This window comes from Monodelphis domestica, chromosome 7, assembly GCF_027887165.1.
Source record: "Monodelphis domestica isolate mMonDom1 chromosome 7, mMonDom1.pri, whole genome shotgun sequence".
Lineage (NCBI taxonomy): Eukaryota > Metazoa > Chordata > Mammalia > Didelphimorphia > Didelphidae > Monodelphis > Monodelphis domestica.
Window position 1 is genome coordinate 234,509,502 of NC_077233.1, and position 15,936 is coordinate 234,525,437.

Below are 15,936 nucleotides of genomic sequence, written 5' to 3' on the forward strand. Positions count from 1 at the left end.
TGGGACTTTACTTAATGATTCTGTCTGATTCCAGGACAAGATATACACAAAAGAGCCATTGCACAAGTCCAAAGAAAAGTCAATCCAGGATGGATTGATGCACTTCTGGGCCAATACAAAGGTCTTGGACCTAGTGTGAAGACTCGAGGTTACTGTGTTTAACATTTTGTTACGACATAGGCTTTCCTTGTGTTCACACTCATTCTGAAAATACTCACAGACGAGTATCCCCAAAATCTTGGCTCATATAATCTGGTCCCCTTTTCTGCCTTTCATAGTTTGGTAACTTTCTGTAGTCCTGGCTACTGACTGGGTAAATGCATCATTGCTTAGATCATTTTGATTGAGCCCTGATTCAAGGACCTGTTATAGATTTATTTTACTTTTTACTTGGAATTTTTACATATAAGACTTTGATAGTCTATATTTTCATCCAGAAATTTTTCTTTTTTTATTTGGATTTTTTTGATGTCTTTTTAATTTCTCTTACCAATTGATTCATATACCTCATACCTCAGCCATGCATCCCTAAGTGATCCTGTATTTTCAATCACCCACAACACAGGGAAATGTAAAAAATATTATTATTTAAATTATAAAGTTTAAATTCCTTTTGAGAAGAATTTTAGGTAAAGAAAGATGATACCTCTCTGAATCCAGAAACTGAACTGTTGGAGAAGACACCATGAAGAAGCCTCCAGACCACAAGCTGCACAAGAATGAACTTCGGGTGTGGTTGATGGAACATTTATTTGTATGTATACTTTCGTGCCAAAGGGGACTGCCCCCTAACTGGTTTTTTGTAAATGCAGCCAGCAAACATTGATTTTGTTCTTTTTTTCCCTCTTATCCTCACATTATTGTAATCTTTAAGTTGATTATGTTTTCATGATCCTTTTGCGGAAAAAATTAATTTTTTCCAAAAATGATCACATAGTGAAATGTAAAAAATGGAGACTTAAATCCAGGACTTCAATCCCCAGAAGTCCTTGCTCCACTTCCCCAGAATGCTTTGTAATCTCACTGAATTCTCACCTGGGCCGAGAGCAAATTATGACTTAAAGGGTCTCTGCCATAGGTGGGGGCTCTTCTCTTCCTGTCTCCAATGGCAAACAGATGCATCTCATGATGTGAGTGAAATTTGGGTGGGCCTCATGGCCCATCTAGAACGTGCTTCTCTTGCTTGTATTTTCTCTAACCTTTGACCTTTAATAAACCTCAATATCCTGCAAAATTTTAATCTTTACAAAAGGAAAGGAGGGAGGAAAGATTAGTCCTCACAGTATCTTACACTTGGATTCTATGTCAAAGTCAGAGACATCTGTTAGTCAAGAAACAACTGAACATAGTAGAAAACACATTGGTTCTGAAGTCAGAGGATATGGGTTCAAATTCCATCTCTACTGCCTATGTGACTTTGGACAAGTCACTTAACTAGCCTTAATATCAGGTTCCACAACGGTAAATTCAGAGGATGGGACTACATCAGGGATTTATAACCTGGGATTCATGAACGTTCAGACACAGCAGATTGATTCCAGGGGTTGTAAACAAGAAAACACAGTCTGTAGCTTCCCAAAGAATGACAACTAGACAAGACTGATGGGTTATTGTTTTAAGACAATCAAAGTCACCTTTCCCCCATCGCTGTGCTTACTGCAAAAGTGGGAAATTCAGAAAGTTTTGATTGCTTGAGAACATACTAGAGTATGGCCCCGTATACATGGGGGATGGCTGAAAGCACAGATAGAAGTAAACATCCCTTGTTTATCACAGGTAACTGAATCAGCGGATTACCAAACCACAGGACTTTCTTAGATAAAGGATCTGTGATCACACTACAACAAAAGTGATCAAGAACACTAAAGGCAGAATAAAGGGAAGTTTCACATGGGAAAGTGGGTATGGGGACAAAGGGAGATGAGTTGTGTACTAGATGGCAGACTTCACTGCCTGAACTCACTTGGCAAGAAGATGGAAATTTAGGAAGTATTAATTGTTTTTCTTAGAATTTTCCAAGTTTTCTAATTTTTTTTCATGTTTTTTTTCTTGCCATAGTAAATCATGGATGACTGAATCAGTGAATATGGGGGCATGATTGGATTTTCTATGGCTCAGGCCTGAGCCACCTTAACTGGGTCCTAAGAGAAGACAGAGATTGGAGAACCTACACTGGTCATTAGAAAGGCTGAAAATGGAATAATCAGTATTACCTAATGCTGGGGTCATATGACCTATGGAAGTGGGGCATTATGGACAGAGAGCTGACCTCAGAGTCAAGAAGAAGTAGGTTTAAATCCTGCCTCTAATACATACTGGCTGTGTGACCCTGAGCAAATCACTTCAATTCTCAGACTCAAGCAATTGTCTTTAAGATTATAAATTGCAGAGCAGGTCATTAATGTTCATTAATAGGGAAAGTTTCCTCACTTGGCATTCTCTGTGCCAATGAAATCACAAGTGCAAAAAAAAAATAAATCTAGAACTATGTGACATGCAAATTCAACCCCTGCAATGGTGGCAGACTCTCAAAAACTGAAAAATAAAAGTTGGGCATTTCTAGTCCATAGAATAGAACCTGGGTCACTTGGGGTTCTGTGTGCAAGTTACATCCACCACTGTGTTTTAAAGTGCAGCGAAATACTCATTCCTTACTCTTCTGACTCGGCAATTTCCATCCAATACAGGATTTCCATCTTCACAACAATAAAAAGTTCTAGGGGATGGGAGTGGCATGGACACTGCACCCCCAAAACCACAGAAGTGTTTCAGGCAAACTATAAGCAAGGAAATTCCTTTGCTCCCTTCTATCTTTGTGACTCCTAAGCAAAAAACATCTGATAACTCCTATAAGACCCTCAGAGAATTATCCTCCTTGGATCCTCCTTTAGATGGACAGAGAGATACACTTGCAGGCTATGCCTTGATACCATCAGCTTGTATCTAAGACATTTACCTGTCATGTCCCCTAAACTATGAAGGTCACCGCCTATTTCTTCAGGCAGACCCTGGTCAAATGGCTAACACCCCCTGTCCATGCCTCAGTGCATACCACGACTTCACCATGGCACAAAGTCATATCTCCACTATTGTAAAGAGTATAAAATCCCCAGAAATTGTGTCATCAGGGAGAGCAGCTTTCCATCTATGCTGTTCCTCCTAGGAGGCAGGCTTCCACCTATGCTGTCCTCCTGGCCAGATTCAACATTACCTTCTAAAAGAATAAATTTCTCCTTTTATTTTTAAGTGAAGTTTTGCATTCTTGCATCCTTGCAAAACGTACCTTTCCCAAACCCCTGGGGTTCACCTCAAGCCCCCCATAACAGGAGAGAGAAGGATGTGATGAGGCTATATTCCTCCACAATCTGTTCCCTACCTACTTCTGGAAACTTAGAGCCTACTAATGCCTCTCCTTTATTTATATCCCAGGTAAAATGAGGTTTATCTTTCCTGATTATGTTATGCATATTCCCTTCTTCACATCCCTCCCCCTTTACTGATATGTCTCTTCCCCTCAGGAATGGGCTTTTCCTCAGATAATCTAAGCCCAGCCCTTCCTTGAGAGCCCAATAAAAATTCCACCTTTTCCATGTTTTCCACCAGATACAGTTCTCTAAATTCTTGCAGTATTTATTGTCATTTCATTTAGCCTTATCATGAGCTACCTTTCATTGTTATTTATCTTTTGATATTTATGTCAGATCTCTCCCAACTACATTTTCAGCAGAAATGTCTTAAAACTCTTTTATACAACAACCTAGTATAGACACCTATAGAAGACTCTCAAATAAACCCTTAATTTCATGATGAGGCTATTAATAATTAAAACTTATATAGTGCTTTTAGGTTTATAAGGCACTTTATATACATGATCACATTTAACTTGGGAATGTAGATGTTATTTTGAATCATTCCCAATTTATAGATGATCAAACTTAGATTTAGGTAAAATGACTCAGTCAGAGTTTGTTGTTGAGTCATTTGAGTCATCTCTGAGGTCAGAATTGCCCATCTGCTAAATGTCAGAGGGGGAGTCAAACTCAGATCCCCTTGATCATAAGTCAAAATGATGATGAGGGGTGATATTAAGCGAAGAGACACTATGTTTAACTCTGTTTCTTCATTAATTTAGTATTTCACTTAACTTCACTTGTTAAGACCACAAAAAGTCCTCATCCTCCTTTGAAAAAATACCAATTCTCTCCTTATCGCAGGCATAAGTATAAGCAGCTCTCTCTATTTGAGTATGGAACAAGGACCCACTCCTAGTCTCCATGTCTAAAGCTCCCCTGGGGCTGAGACAAACTGATGGGGCATGGAATTTGTGAGGGTGGGCACCATTGTTCACTTCTTGGGAAGCCAGTGGAGTGTGAAAAGAATTCAATTCAATTCAACAAACATTGGTTAAAAGGAATTAAATGTCTTCAATGCACTGGAGGTTGACACATCTTGGGGCAGGAATACTATATCAGAGTCTAGCTGGAGGGTTATCAGAGAATCAGGAGGAAAAAAAGAATCCCTTATCACACCCAAGCCAGTGCCTCCTGTTCCTTACAGACTCTCCTTTCCAGCTCCCCATTGAACCAGATGTGTGCTATGAATCATCCTCTAAGTGCAGGTGATGTACGTTTACATGGTAATGGGGGAGAGGGGTAAGGAAGCACATAAATAATTAAGTCCAACAGATAATCTAAAACCCTCTTTTTATCTGTCCAGGAGCTTCGGCTGCCTCCTTTAAATTGCTTGTGAGTACTGGTTCCTTTTATTTTCCTTTTACAGGTACTGATGGAGGAGCTACTAAGAGTGAACTGTTTAAAGGGTATGAGGCAAAAGCAAAAACAAGGTGGATGGGAAAAGATCCAGGATTAAACAATACAGGTTTAGGGGTAGAGAGCTATCCATGGGGCTATGGTACAATGAAAAGAGAGATTAGATAGATTAAGTGACTAGACCTAGAAGAAAATTAAGGGCGGATGGTTCTTGCATTTTAAGAATTAGATTTTATCAGCACAGAGTGGGGATGAGTTTCTATGATATTGTAAAAGATGTAAAACTGTAATTCTCTCATAAGAGTTAGGAACGGGCAAATTCCATTTGAGGGCTTAAATATAGCAGAATTTGTCATTTCCCTGACTCTCTGTTCCTCTCTGTCCCCACCTACTCTTTAGATTTAGCCCTGGGACTAGAGTCAGGAAGACCTGCATTCAAATGTGTCTTCTAAAACTTACAAGCTGTGTGAACCTAATCACAACTTCTGTCTGCCTTAGTTTCTTCAGTAAAAAACTATAATTGGAGATAATAATACAAAGTACAATATAGGATTTACAAATACTTGTAAAGTACTTAGCACAGTGCCTGGCACATAGTAGGTGCTTTATAAATATTTATTCCTTTCCTTTCTTCCTGATAAACCTGAAAAAAAGATCAAATAAAAGACATCTTCCTCATCAAACTCAGAGGGAAAGAATGGTAACCAAGAAAGAGAAACAGATACTAGAAAATACAGAAAATTCCTTAAGTAAGTCCATGGGAGTCTCCCTGCACTGGGAAAGTTTTCCTTCCATCTTGAGTCTTCATTATGATTAGCAATGCATCCTTAGGAATGGACCTCATGTGACAAATTTCTGGTATATCACTCCTTCTTTCTGAGGATTATGGAAAAGGGGGAAGGATAACTTGCATAGGCTAAAAAAAATGCCTCCAAAATAAAGGATAAAGTTATTTTCTGATGAGGCTTCTACTTGTAAGCCATGTAAGCATCCCAAATCACCCCATTAAACAGAGGTTTTGAGAAAGCATAAAGCTCGCAAGAAAGTCCTTCTCACTCTCTACCCCTAAACACACACACATCCACAGACAAGCACACACGCATATATACATACATGCATGTACACACACACGTGCACGTGTGCATGTGCATGTACACTAACTCATCCTCCCATGAAGCTTAGGAGTAGTCAAAAAATTCCAGCAGAGACAGGAGAATGGTCTTAGATTTCTTCTGTAATTGCTCTGATCTATGAAATCAAGAGGGATCCATTCTTGTTTTAGAAACATTCACAAGCTTTATTTTAACTTCAGATGAATCGGATAGTCTTAGAGAACCTTGGAAAGCAGCTTTAGAGTTATGGTGGTGAAGCCTTAAAGGACAAAAGAATCATAAATCTAGAGGTAGAAGAGACTTCGGAGGTCATCCAGACCAAGGCCAGGTCATTTGTCCAAGGTCACGTAGGTAGTTGAGATTCAAATCTAGCTCCTCAGACTCCATATTCAGATTCTTCCACTGTACCAGGGAAATGTTCATACACACAAACACACACCCCTTAGGATAAATACACAGATAAGGATAGAACCAAGGCAATACATATAAAAAGGAACTGACCTGTGTCTCCAGGCTGGTAAAGGGACTGGGTGGTGGCTCCTAAAAGACAACAAACAAACATCATCAACATTAATAAAATAAAATTTTAAGATAAATACTAAAACCTAAAACAATACTTAATCTCCTTCTTTCCCATGCAAACCTAAGGGTAAGGAGGGCCCATTTCTTTTTCCCTACATTCCAAAACAGAGAGATACTCTAGATGCCCTGCATGCCCTACTTGTCCTCCAAATATCAGCAAATAAAGCAAGACTTCCTTTTCAGTAGGCACTATTCACATACATATGCTGTACAAGATCAAGTCAACAGGTGACCTGCTTAGAGTCCCTAAGAAATAGGAGAGAGGAGGAGCTCTTCTGATAGCACAAACTAGGTCTGAATCCCTGGGTGCCACCGAAGAGAGCACTTTAGGATCCTGGTTGGAAATAGAATAGAATAAGGACAGAACTCGTCTATCAATGAGTTCTTGTTTTAGTTAAAAAAAAAATACTTTGTCTTCCATTAATATTGGAATATTGTACACACAACACACACACACACACACACACACACACACACACACACACACACACACACACACTCCCCTGATGCCAAGGAGCCTATTAGATAAATCAACAAGAGAAAAAGGAAGTCAGGTTCTGCCAATGCTAATTCCATTGAAGATCTGAATGACTGTTTCCATGGGCTAAGACTAAGGCTAGAGAAGGCAGGGGTCACCTTCCCCCTTCCTTCCCACCCCCTTATACACACAAAAATCAATTGAGTGGAAAAGCTTGGTGGTAAATGCAGGGGTCATTAAACATTACCTCTTTTTTGGAGCACAGGAAGGAAAGATGGAGAGTAGCTGATGCTTTACAACAATAAGGTGACAAGTAAAGATTCATAAGGGAGGCACTTGATGGAACATGTAAGACACACCCATATTTGTGTATGCACCAGGCTCCAGAGACCTTATCCCTAGGTTTAGTGGATTCAGGGAAAGATACAAAAAAATAGGTCTATCTAGGCTGTCTCTAAAGGTAACAGCAACAAGGTCCAAACTGCAATAATCAGCATTTTTCTATTCTCTAGGTGATCATTAAATGCTATCCATTTCCTGGACTGTACAAGCCCATTGGCCCAGATGATAAAGGAGAAGGAATTAGAATAAAATTAGCCCACCTGAACCCCTTACCCTAAAAAACAAGGATTTACACCATATAATTATGGTCAGTGATATTATTTTCCTAGCCCTGCTTCCAGTGATCACAGGATAGCCCAAAAGACAATTTGCAGCTGGTTGATCCAAACCTTCTTTTCAAGGATGCTTCACCTAGTTAAGGATAGATAAGATATCTACTAAATTCCACGATTCTAGAGAAAAGCTTAACATTTAGCTTTCAGAGAAGTAATCTTTAGTTGTGAGGGATATACACATATATTTCATATGTATGTAAGTATATATATATATATATATATATATATATATATATATTTAACTTGGTAAGAGAGAGAGAAAGAAAGGGAAAGAATGGAAATAGGAAAGATGGAAGGGTGGGGGATAGAGGAAGAAAACATTTATTAAGCACTTACCATGTGCCAGGCAATATACTAAGCACTGAGGATACAAATAAGTAAGACAATCCTTGCCCTCTAGAGGCTTACTTTCTAATTAAGGAAGACAATACGTAAAGAGGTGCTGGGAAATAGAGGAGACATATACTGTGTCATGGAAACATGATGACAACAAAGTGGTTATGAAGTCTGGTTTCTGGAAAAACAAGGCTGGGAGACCTTGAGGCAGAGTTCTGGTGGAAAGGAGATGAGCATAATGGCTTGAAAACAGGACAGACGGAGATGATTCCAAAGTGACCCGGAGGTCTGAATCCAGGCAAGATGAAGCAAGAGTTCACCTATCAGAGCCAGGAGATTTTATCTTCTTACTACAAGGCATCTGTCTTCTGGGTTTATGTTGTTTTCCCTAAATAGAATGTAAGCTTCTTGAGGGCAGGTGCTTTTTCCTATTTACTTAACACAGTGCTTAGAATATAGTGGGCATGAAATAGATGCCTGTTGAAATGAATTGAAGATAATGCCTCGTTCGTTCTAATTTTTATTTTGCCCTAGACATCCTTAATAACTGAATGATCCTTGTGAGGAATCAGCTTCCCATGGGCTGACTTCCTTGACAAGCTACAGGTAAGGGCTTTTCAACTGTGCTAATATAGTTTTAGTCTTCTTCCTAGATACAGTGCCAAGTATCTTTTTTTACCCATTCAGAAATCAGAACCCCTACCAGCACTTGGTCAGGGGTCCAAAGCTCATTAAAGAGCTTCTGAAGAGCAAAGGACAAAATGATCTATTTAGCTCGTTAATTAAATGGTCAGGAGAAAGATAATATCCTTGCAAGCAGTCACATCATTAGCACTTGGGATTAACTCTCCAACAAAATCTTTCCCTGCCCAACCTCTGAAAGTCGAAAGCACACTAGTAAAAGCCTCAGCCTCCCTGGTCCAAGGTATTCCTGCAGGGTCTCACTTTCCACAACATCCTCCTTAATTAGAAAACCTGACGAAGTAGAACCAGGTCAATGATGCTGTCTATTTAATCCATCACATCTGTCTAAATTAGAAGTCTTCAGTTTACAATACTGTAAATTCTTATCTGTCAGATTAGAAGCCCCCAGAGACCAAAGGAAAGTTTTTAGTGCCCAGAGATGCTCCCATCAATTGCGTATCACTATTCACCAAATGCCAGCCTATGTGCCAGGGACCATTAAACCACTTAGGAACAAGGGCCGGCTTCTCTTAACCATCTCTCAAAATAATTCAGAATCAAAAAACAAAAAAGGGGAAACAGTGCTTCTCTCTCTCTCTCACTCACACACACACACACACACACACACACACACACATGCACGCATACAAGCACCACGCACATGGCAACAGAAGACAAATCTGGCTTATGTTCAACTTGGTCCCTATGACAAGCTGGGGCCACAAATAGGATAATGGGATTAGGAGCTGAAGGACCCAAAAGGTCATTTAGTCCAAACCTATCATTTTATAGCGGGAGAAAATAAAGTGAAGCGATTTATTCAAGAAGATAGATATGCTAATAATATTGGCTAGCATTTACAGCGAGCTTCTTGGTTTACAAAGGAGTTGTACAAATTATGTCATTTGATTCTCATGGCAGCCCAGGGAGGTAGGCAGGAGAGATAACATTAGCCTGACATGACCTATGAAGAAACTGAGGTACTGAAAAATTAAATTATTTGCCCAAGATCACAGTGTCAATAGCAAAATTTGAATCCAAGTCTCAACAAGTGAAAATGTTCTTGTTCTGTGGCTATAGACACATTCCGGATGTGTTGTAGTGTAGTAAGAGATTATTGTTCTCTCCATGGCTGACCTGTCCAGACCTCAGTCTGTCTATGCCTTGGATCTCAGCCCTCATGGCCAGACTGCTCAAACTTTGGCAAAACCTCAGGCCGACAAAATACAGTGGCTGCTCTTGCCCATTTCCATGGTTACCTGAACAACCACTGGCCAGGCTGCAGGGGCAAAAGGACAAGTGAAGCTACTGGAGTTGATTTCTTTTTTTTGGCCTCACTTTCTCTTCCAATGGAAGATACGGTCCTAGCATGGACCAATGAAACTAAGGGCCAGAGGATTTCTATCAATGGAAAAAATAACAAAGAATGATACAAGATCACAACATCAAAACAAAACAAAAACAAAAAACCCCTTCCTCTTTGCTTCTTAATGCCCAATTCTTGAAAAAGGAAGTGGCCCCAAGAAGTAGTGATGAGGGCATACCATGGTTAAAAGCAAAGTATTGCCTAATGTACAAAGCAAGGAAGATTGCATAAAAAATAAGAAGAAAAATCAATACATACCTATTGAGTGTACTATGATAGGACACAAAAAGTGCAAAGTACTTCTGTTTACACTTTAATTCCCAAAGCTAATTGTTCAAAATAGAAGGCTATGCCTGGTTAGAGGTGCTCAATAAATGAAAAATGATGATATTTCACAACCTTTGTTTGTACTGAGCAGGAGGGCAGGCTCATCAAATATTTGCCTTCAAGAACTCCTCATCAAGGCAATATACCTTATTTAAACCAATAAATGTGTTGTAGCTTTTCTGTTTTAATTAAGTTTTATTTTCCCACAATATATTAGTCATAACAAATATATTTGTCTTCTTTTGCTGGGAAAATAACCATGATCTTGCATTTCCTTTTGGTTTTAAGAAGCTGCTTTAAGCAACAATTTTACTATAATTATGATGAAATCTTTACTCAAACCTTCTCAATAGGGAGTCTGTGTCAAATCTATCAAACTACCTTTGTGATTTTGGGCAAATTATTTCATTTCTCTGAGGCTCAGTTTCTTCATTGGGAAAATAAGGTGATTAGATATAAGATCCCTTACATGTCTGAATCCTATACAATAAGACATTAACATAAAACTTTCCACAATCCTGAAACAACATGTCAGAGATAGAAAGGACCTCAAAAATCATCTTGTTCACTCCCTTCGCTGAGGAAATAAAGCCCACATTTGGGGAAGGGCTTCAACCCATATCCTGGAACAAGGAAATGGCAGAATTAAGGCTTAGATCTCTTATTTCTAAATTCTCTTAATCATATAGTTTTATACTTTTATAGTTCTCACCATACCAAACTGTTTTCCAAAGCTGAAAGGGATTCCTTCCCATCTGATAATAGATGACCGTTATGTACTTATCATTCATAGTCTAATCAGTGTAATACTTATCCAGATAGCATGTTTGTCTGTCTGTCTTTGTCCTATGAAACTGTGAGCTCCTAGAGGGCAGAAACTCTAGGCATTTTTACCTTTGTACCTTTTCTACAGCCTAACATCATTGCATATGCTTCTTTCTTACTACATGTCATTAAATTCAGTAGGCTTTCAATAGGCTATTTTATTTTTCTAAGAAAAATAAGCTATCTGGTCCAAGAAAGCTCACTCTAAAAGTTTTCCAAATTATTTCCCTGGGTATTCTCTGTGGTGGAGTTTTTGTTGTTGTTGTTCAGTTGTTTTCCAGTCACATCTGATTCTTCCTGATCTCATTTGGGGTTTTCTTGACAAAGGTGAAGTGGTCTGTCATTTCCTTCCAGTTTACTTGACAGATGAGGAAACTGAGGCAAGTAGGGTTAAGTGACTTACTCAACATCACACCACTAGTAAGTATCTGAGGCCTATTTGACTCAGGTCTTCATGACTCTAGACCCAGTGCTTTATCCATCGTGCCATCTCATATTTATAAGTTTTAAGAAAAGCAGTAAGGCATAATAAATAGTGTGCCTGTTATAGAGTCAGAAAGGCAAGGGTCCAATTTTCAACTCTGACACCTGCTTTTAGTGCCTCAGATAACTAACTACCTGAGACTAAGATGCAGAGTAACTGATGATCTTCCTTGGAAGAGGGATCCCCCCAACCATAAAATATTCTTTACACTAAGGAAAATAATGATTTATACAAAAAGCCCAGTGTTTTAAAGTGAAAGGATAGGGACCCAAATCTATTCTAGGAAGCAATTTGTAACTATGTCCCAAAATTCACTAAATTGCACAAATTCTTTTATTCTGAAATTAGGTATATACCTCAAATGATTAAAGACAGAGGAAATAACTTGTGTACAAAGTATTCAGAGCAGTACATTTTGTTCTAAAAAATCTGGACTCAAAGTAGGTGTGCAAAAATTGGGAAATGACTGTGGTCTACGAATGTAATATAATTTTTCTATGAAATGACAAAAGATGTAGATTCAGAGAAACCACTGAAGTTTTGTATTAACTCATGCAAAAGTATAGAACTAATGCAAAATCATGTAAACAAAACCAAAAGTACCATTTATAAGGTAATGGCAAAATTTTAAAAGTAAAGAACTTCGAGGAGTCCAATCAGGACTCCAAAAGTCTGGTGATGAAGCATGCTTCTCATCTTTTGGTCAATATATGTTTAGAATGAGCTATACCTATCCAAATATGGCCATTAGAATACAAATTTATTTTGTCTGATTTGAATTGAATTATAAGGGAGGACTTATTTAGTAAAGAGGAATGTGTCTGGGATAGAGAGGAGTGTGATTCCCAAAAAGAAAAGAACAATGAGATACTTAAAAACTCAGAGGAGATCACAGAGGACTTCAGAAAGGGGCACAGACAAGGAAAGCAACATTGATACTACCATGTTAAGTATATTATATTTAATGGAATAAACACACATCATTTCTTGCCTCAGGGAAGGAAGGCATTCCAAAATATGCACCTTGTTTGGCTACAACAACTCCCATCCTAATGGGAGTCAGGTTGGTCTGAGGGAGAAAGTATAAACCCCACAAAGGGCAAAGAGGAGCAATCTCTTAAGTGCATAAGGGACGATGCCAATTAGGTTGGGTTCCTGAAAAATACTTTCCAAATAAAAAGTCAGAAAGACCACAGGATTGGTGTGCTAGTCTGAATTCATTTCAAAATTTTCAGCTAAGTAGTGAAACCATACCCCAGTACTAAGCAAAAGAGCCTCAAAATAAAGAAAATCAATAAAACCCAGTGGTTTTGCTAAACAGTGAAAATATACAGAAGATATAATAGATAACTAACACAAAAGAATGTCATAGAAATGTTATTTTAATTTTCTGCATGAAAACTTTAAATAAGAAAGTAGCAAGCTAAAACATTCACCTCATGAATCCTCAATTTTTTATATAAAATTAATAAGCAGATAAATAAATATTTTTATACAGGATAGGATAAGAGCTAAACTTTTGATTTCATTGGTATAGAGGCTATGTGAGGAAACTCCCTCTATCAATTCAGGCTGGCACCTTCTTTATAACTTGGAGTTTTAGAGAGATGCCTAGAGAACTGAGAGACTAAGTAATTTATTTAGGGAATCACAGTTAGAATAGGTCAGAGGCAGAACCTGAATCAACATCTTCCTAACTATCAGGGAACCCTCTCCCCTGCCAATAATACTCTACCATGCTGCTTTCTGTTTAAAATACATAAAATTTTTTCTAGTTTACTGAGGTTACCAAAGTTGGCAAGGACCATTATATCCCGTGAAAAGATTTTAAGAGCCTGAAAAGTCGAGCCACTTATACTCAAGATCACCCAACCAATCTGGGTAACCAAATCATCTTTAAGTCTTACAAAATGTTTTAATCATATACACCCAAAGGGTTAGAAAACTTTGTATACCCTTTGGCCCAGCCAGACCAATATTAGTATCTCCCAAAAAAATAAAACAGAAAAGAGCTTATATGTGTTGGTAGCAGCTCTTTTTATGGGGGCAAAGAATTGGGAATTAAGAGGATGTCCATCAATTGGGAAACAGCTGAACAAATGATGGTATATAATGGTGATGGGATACTGTTGTGCTATAAGAAACAATGAGTAGGACCCTCTCAGAAAAACCTGGAAAGACGTAGATGAATGTAAAGTGAAATGAGCAAAAGCAGAGAATACTGTTCAGTGACAACAATCTCATATGATGATCAACTGTCAGTGACAGAGATTCTCAGTAATACAATGATCCAAGACCATTATGAAGGACTTATAATGAAAAATATTATCTACCTCCAGAGGGAAAAAAAATGAAGTCTGAATGAAGATTGTAGCATTCTTTTTTTTAAACTTTCTTTGGTTTTCTTCTGGATTTTTTGGAGGGGTGACTGTGTTTTCTTTCACAACATGGCTAATATGGAAATATTTTGCATGACCACACATGTATAACATATCAAATTGCTTGTCTTCTCAAAGGTGGAGGAGAGGCATGAGGGAGAGAGAATTCTGAACTCAAAATTTTCAGAGATTAATGTTAAAAAATGTTTTTTACATGTAATTGGAAAAATAAGATATTAATCCCACCAACCTGTGGGTTAGGAAATGAAGGTATTATTTAACCTATTTTCCCTATATGGAAGTTGAGGAGGATCAAATGAAATAATATTTGTAAAGCGCTTAGCACAATGCCTGACACATAGTAGATGCTATACAATCGTCACCCAATCACTAAATGATAAAGCAAAAATTCAAACTCTGGTCTCCTAATTCCAATTCTGGTCCTCTTTTCATTTAGCTACACTATTTGGTTGTCTCTAGAAGCAACACTTCATTCTCTAAAATTATTCTTCTTATTTATGTGGCCCAGGTTCAGTGCTTTTACAGAGCTCAGAAGCCATAAAGAATACATGCCCCTGCCAAGAAGGAAATGAAAACTCGGCCTGCAGATTGCTTCTGGGAGAACCATCAACATACAAGATGAGCAAGAAGCATGACTCTCCACCTCTATTAGCTGAATTCTGCTGCAACGTTGGGTGGTCGTGCTGAGTGCTGAGCTTAAGAGAAGAAGGACTAAGGCCAAAATCATTGGCCACAACTTTGTCTATGGCCTCTCATCTAGAGATGTGAGTGGCCAACCAAGCCCCATCATTAGCTACTCAAAGGCCCAGCTTCATCTATCATTTTGGCACCCAAGTACTTGTCTGTGGTTGCCAAGATGGCAAGTGGCCCAGCCAGTCTCCCAGACAGACTGATTGGTGTCCATATTGCAGGCTACTGCCAGAGGTCCCCAGCCCGTTTTTCTGTTCCACATCTTCTGGGCCTAAGAGATATTTGGTTCTGTTGAAAAATATTTGGGGTCCAGGACCTCATGACTTGAATGGCCGCCATGCAAATCTTAGCATCATAGATTCTCAGGGAAAGAACCTACAGGATCATATCATTCTATCTATGTCTAAAGAGAAACTTCCTCTATTAAATTCCTAATTATATGGTTTCCAACCTCACCTTGAGGAGTTCCAGTGATGAGGGGCTCATTCCTTGCTGAGGAAATCCATTGCATTTTTTTCTATATCTCTAATTGATGAATATTTTTCCTTACAATAGAGCCCAAATCTGCCCTTATCAAATGTCCATACATCACTCCTCATTCTTCCCTCTGAAACCAAGAGGGTCAAAGTTAAATTCCGCTTCCAAAAGATGACCCTTCAAATAAATGAAATTAACTATTATTTCTTCCCTAAGCCTTCTCTTTTACAGGCTAAACCTATTAATTCTTCAAAGGATCTGAAAGGCAGGCCCTCCTGAGCAAATTGATTTTGCATCAGGAAAACTCATAAAATGCTGGGGTTATATATATACCCACAACTGAAAATAGGTAAGAGAGGAAGCTGTGGTTCAGTGTTTATAGGAATGGGACTGGAGTCAGGAAGACCAGAGTTCAAATTGAGCCACAGATACTTCCTATCTCTTTGACCTTGGGCAAATCACTTAACCTCTGATTACCTGACAAAAGTATCTACTAGAGAAGGAAATGGCAAACCACTCCAGTGTCCTTGACAAGACCCCCCCCCCCCCCCCCCGATAACTATGGTCCATGGGGTCTCGAACAGATGGATGCAACAATAAGAAAATGGGCAAAACAAAGCAGGATTCTGTGATACTTCTGGGTTTGAATGTACTGAACTATTGAGTCAAGTCCTAGAGGACAGGGAAAGGGAATGATAATGTAGAAATCATTATTGCAAAGGAAGAGAAA

The 15,936-nt window shown here is 38.6% G+C and overlaps 1 protein-coding gene across 1 annotated transcript in view; it reads right to left on the reverse strand.

The window, feature by feature from the left end:
* The window catches only part of XYLT1 (xylosyltransferase 1), a 423,706-nt gene that overhangs the window by 313,887 nt on the left and 93,883 nt on the right, over positions 1-15,936 (reverse strand). The window contains exon 2 of the mRNA XM_001365940.3: positions 6,383-6,421. Within this exon, the coding sequence (XP_001365977.2) occupies positions 6,383-6,421 (39 nt within the window). The remainder of the gene's footprint in view (positions 1-6,382; positions 6,422-15,936) is intronic.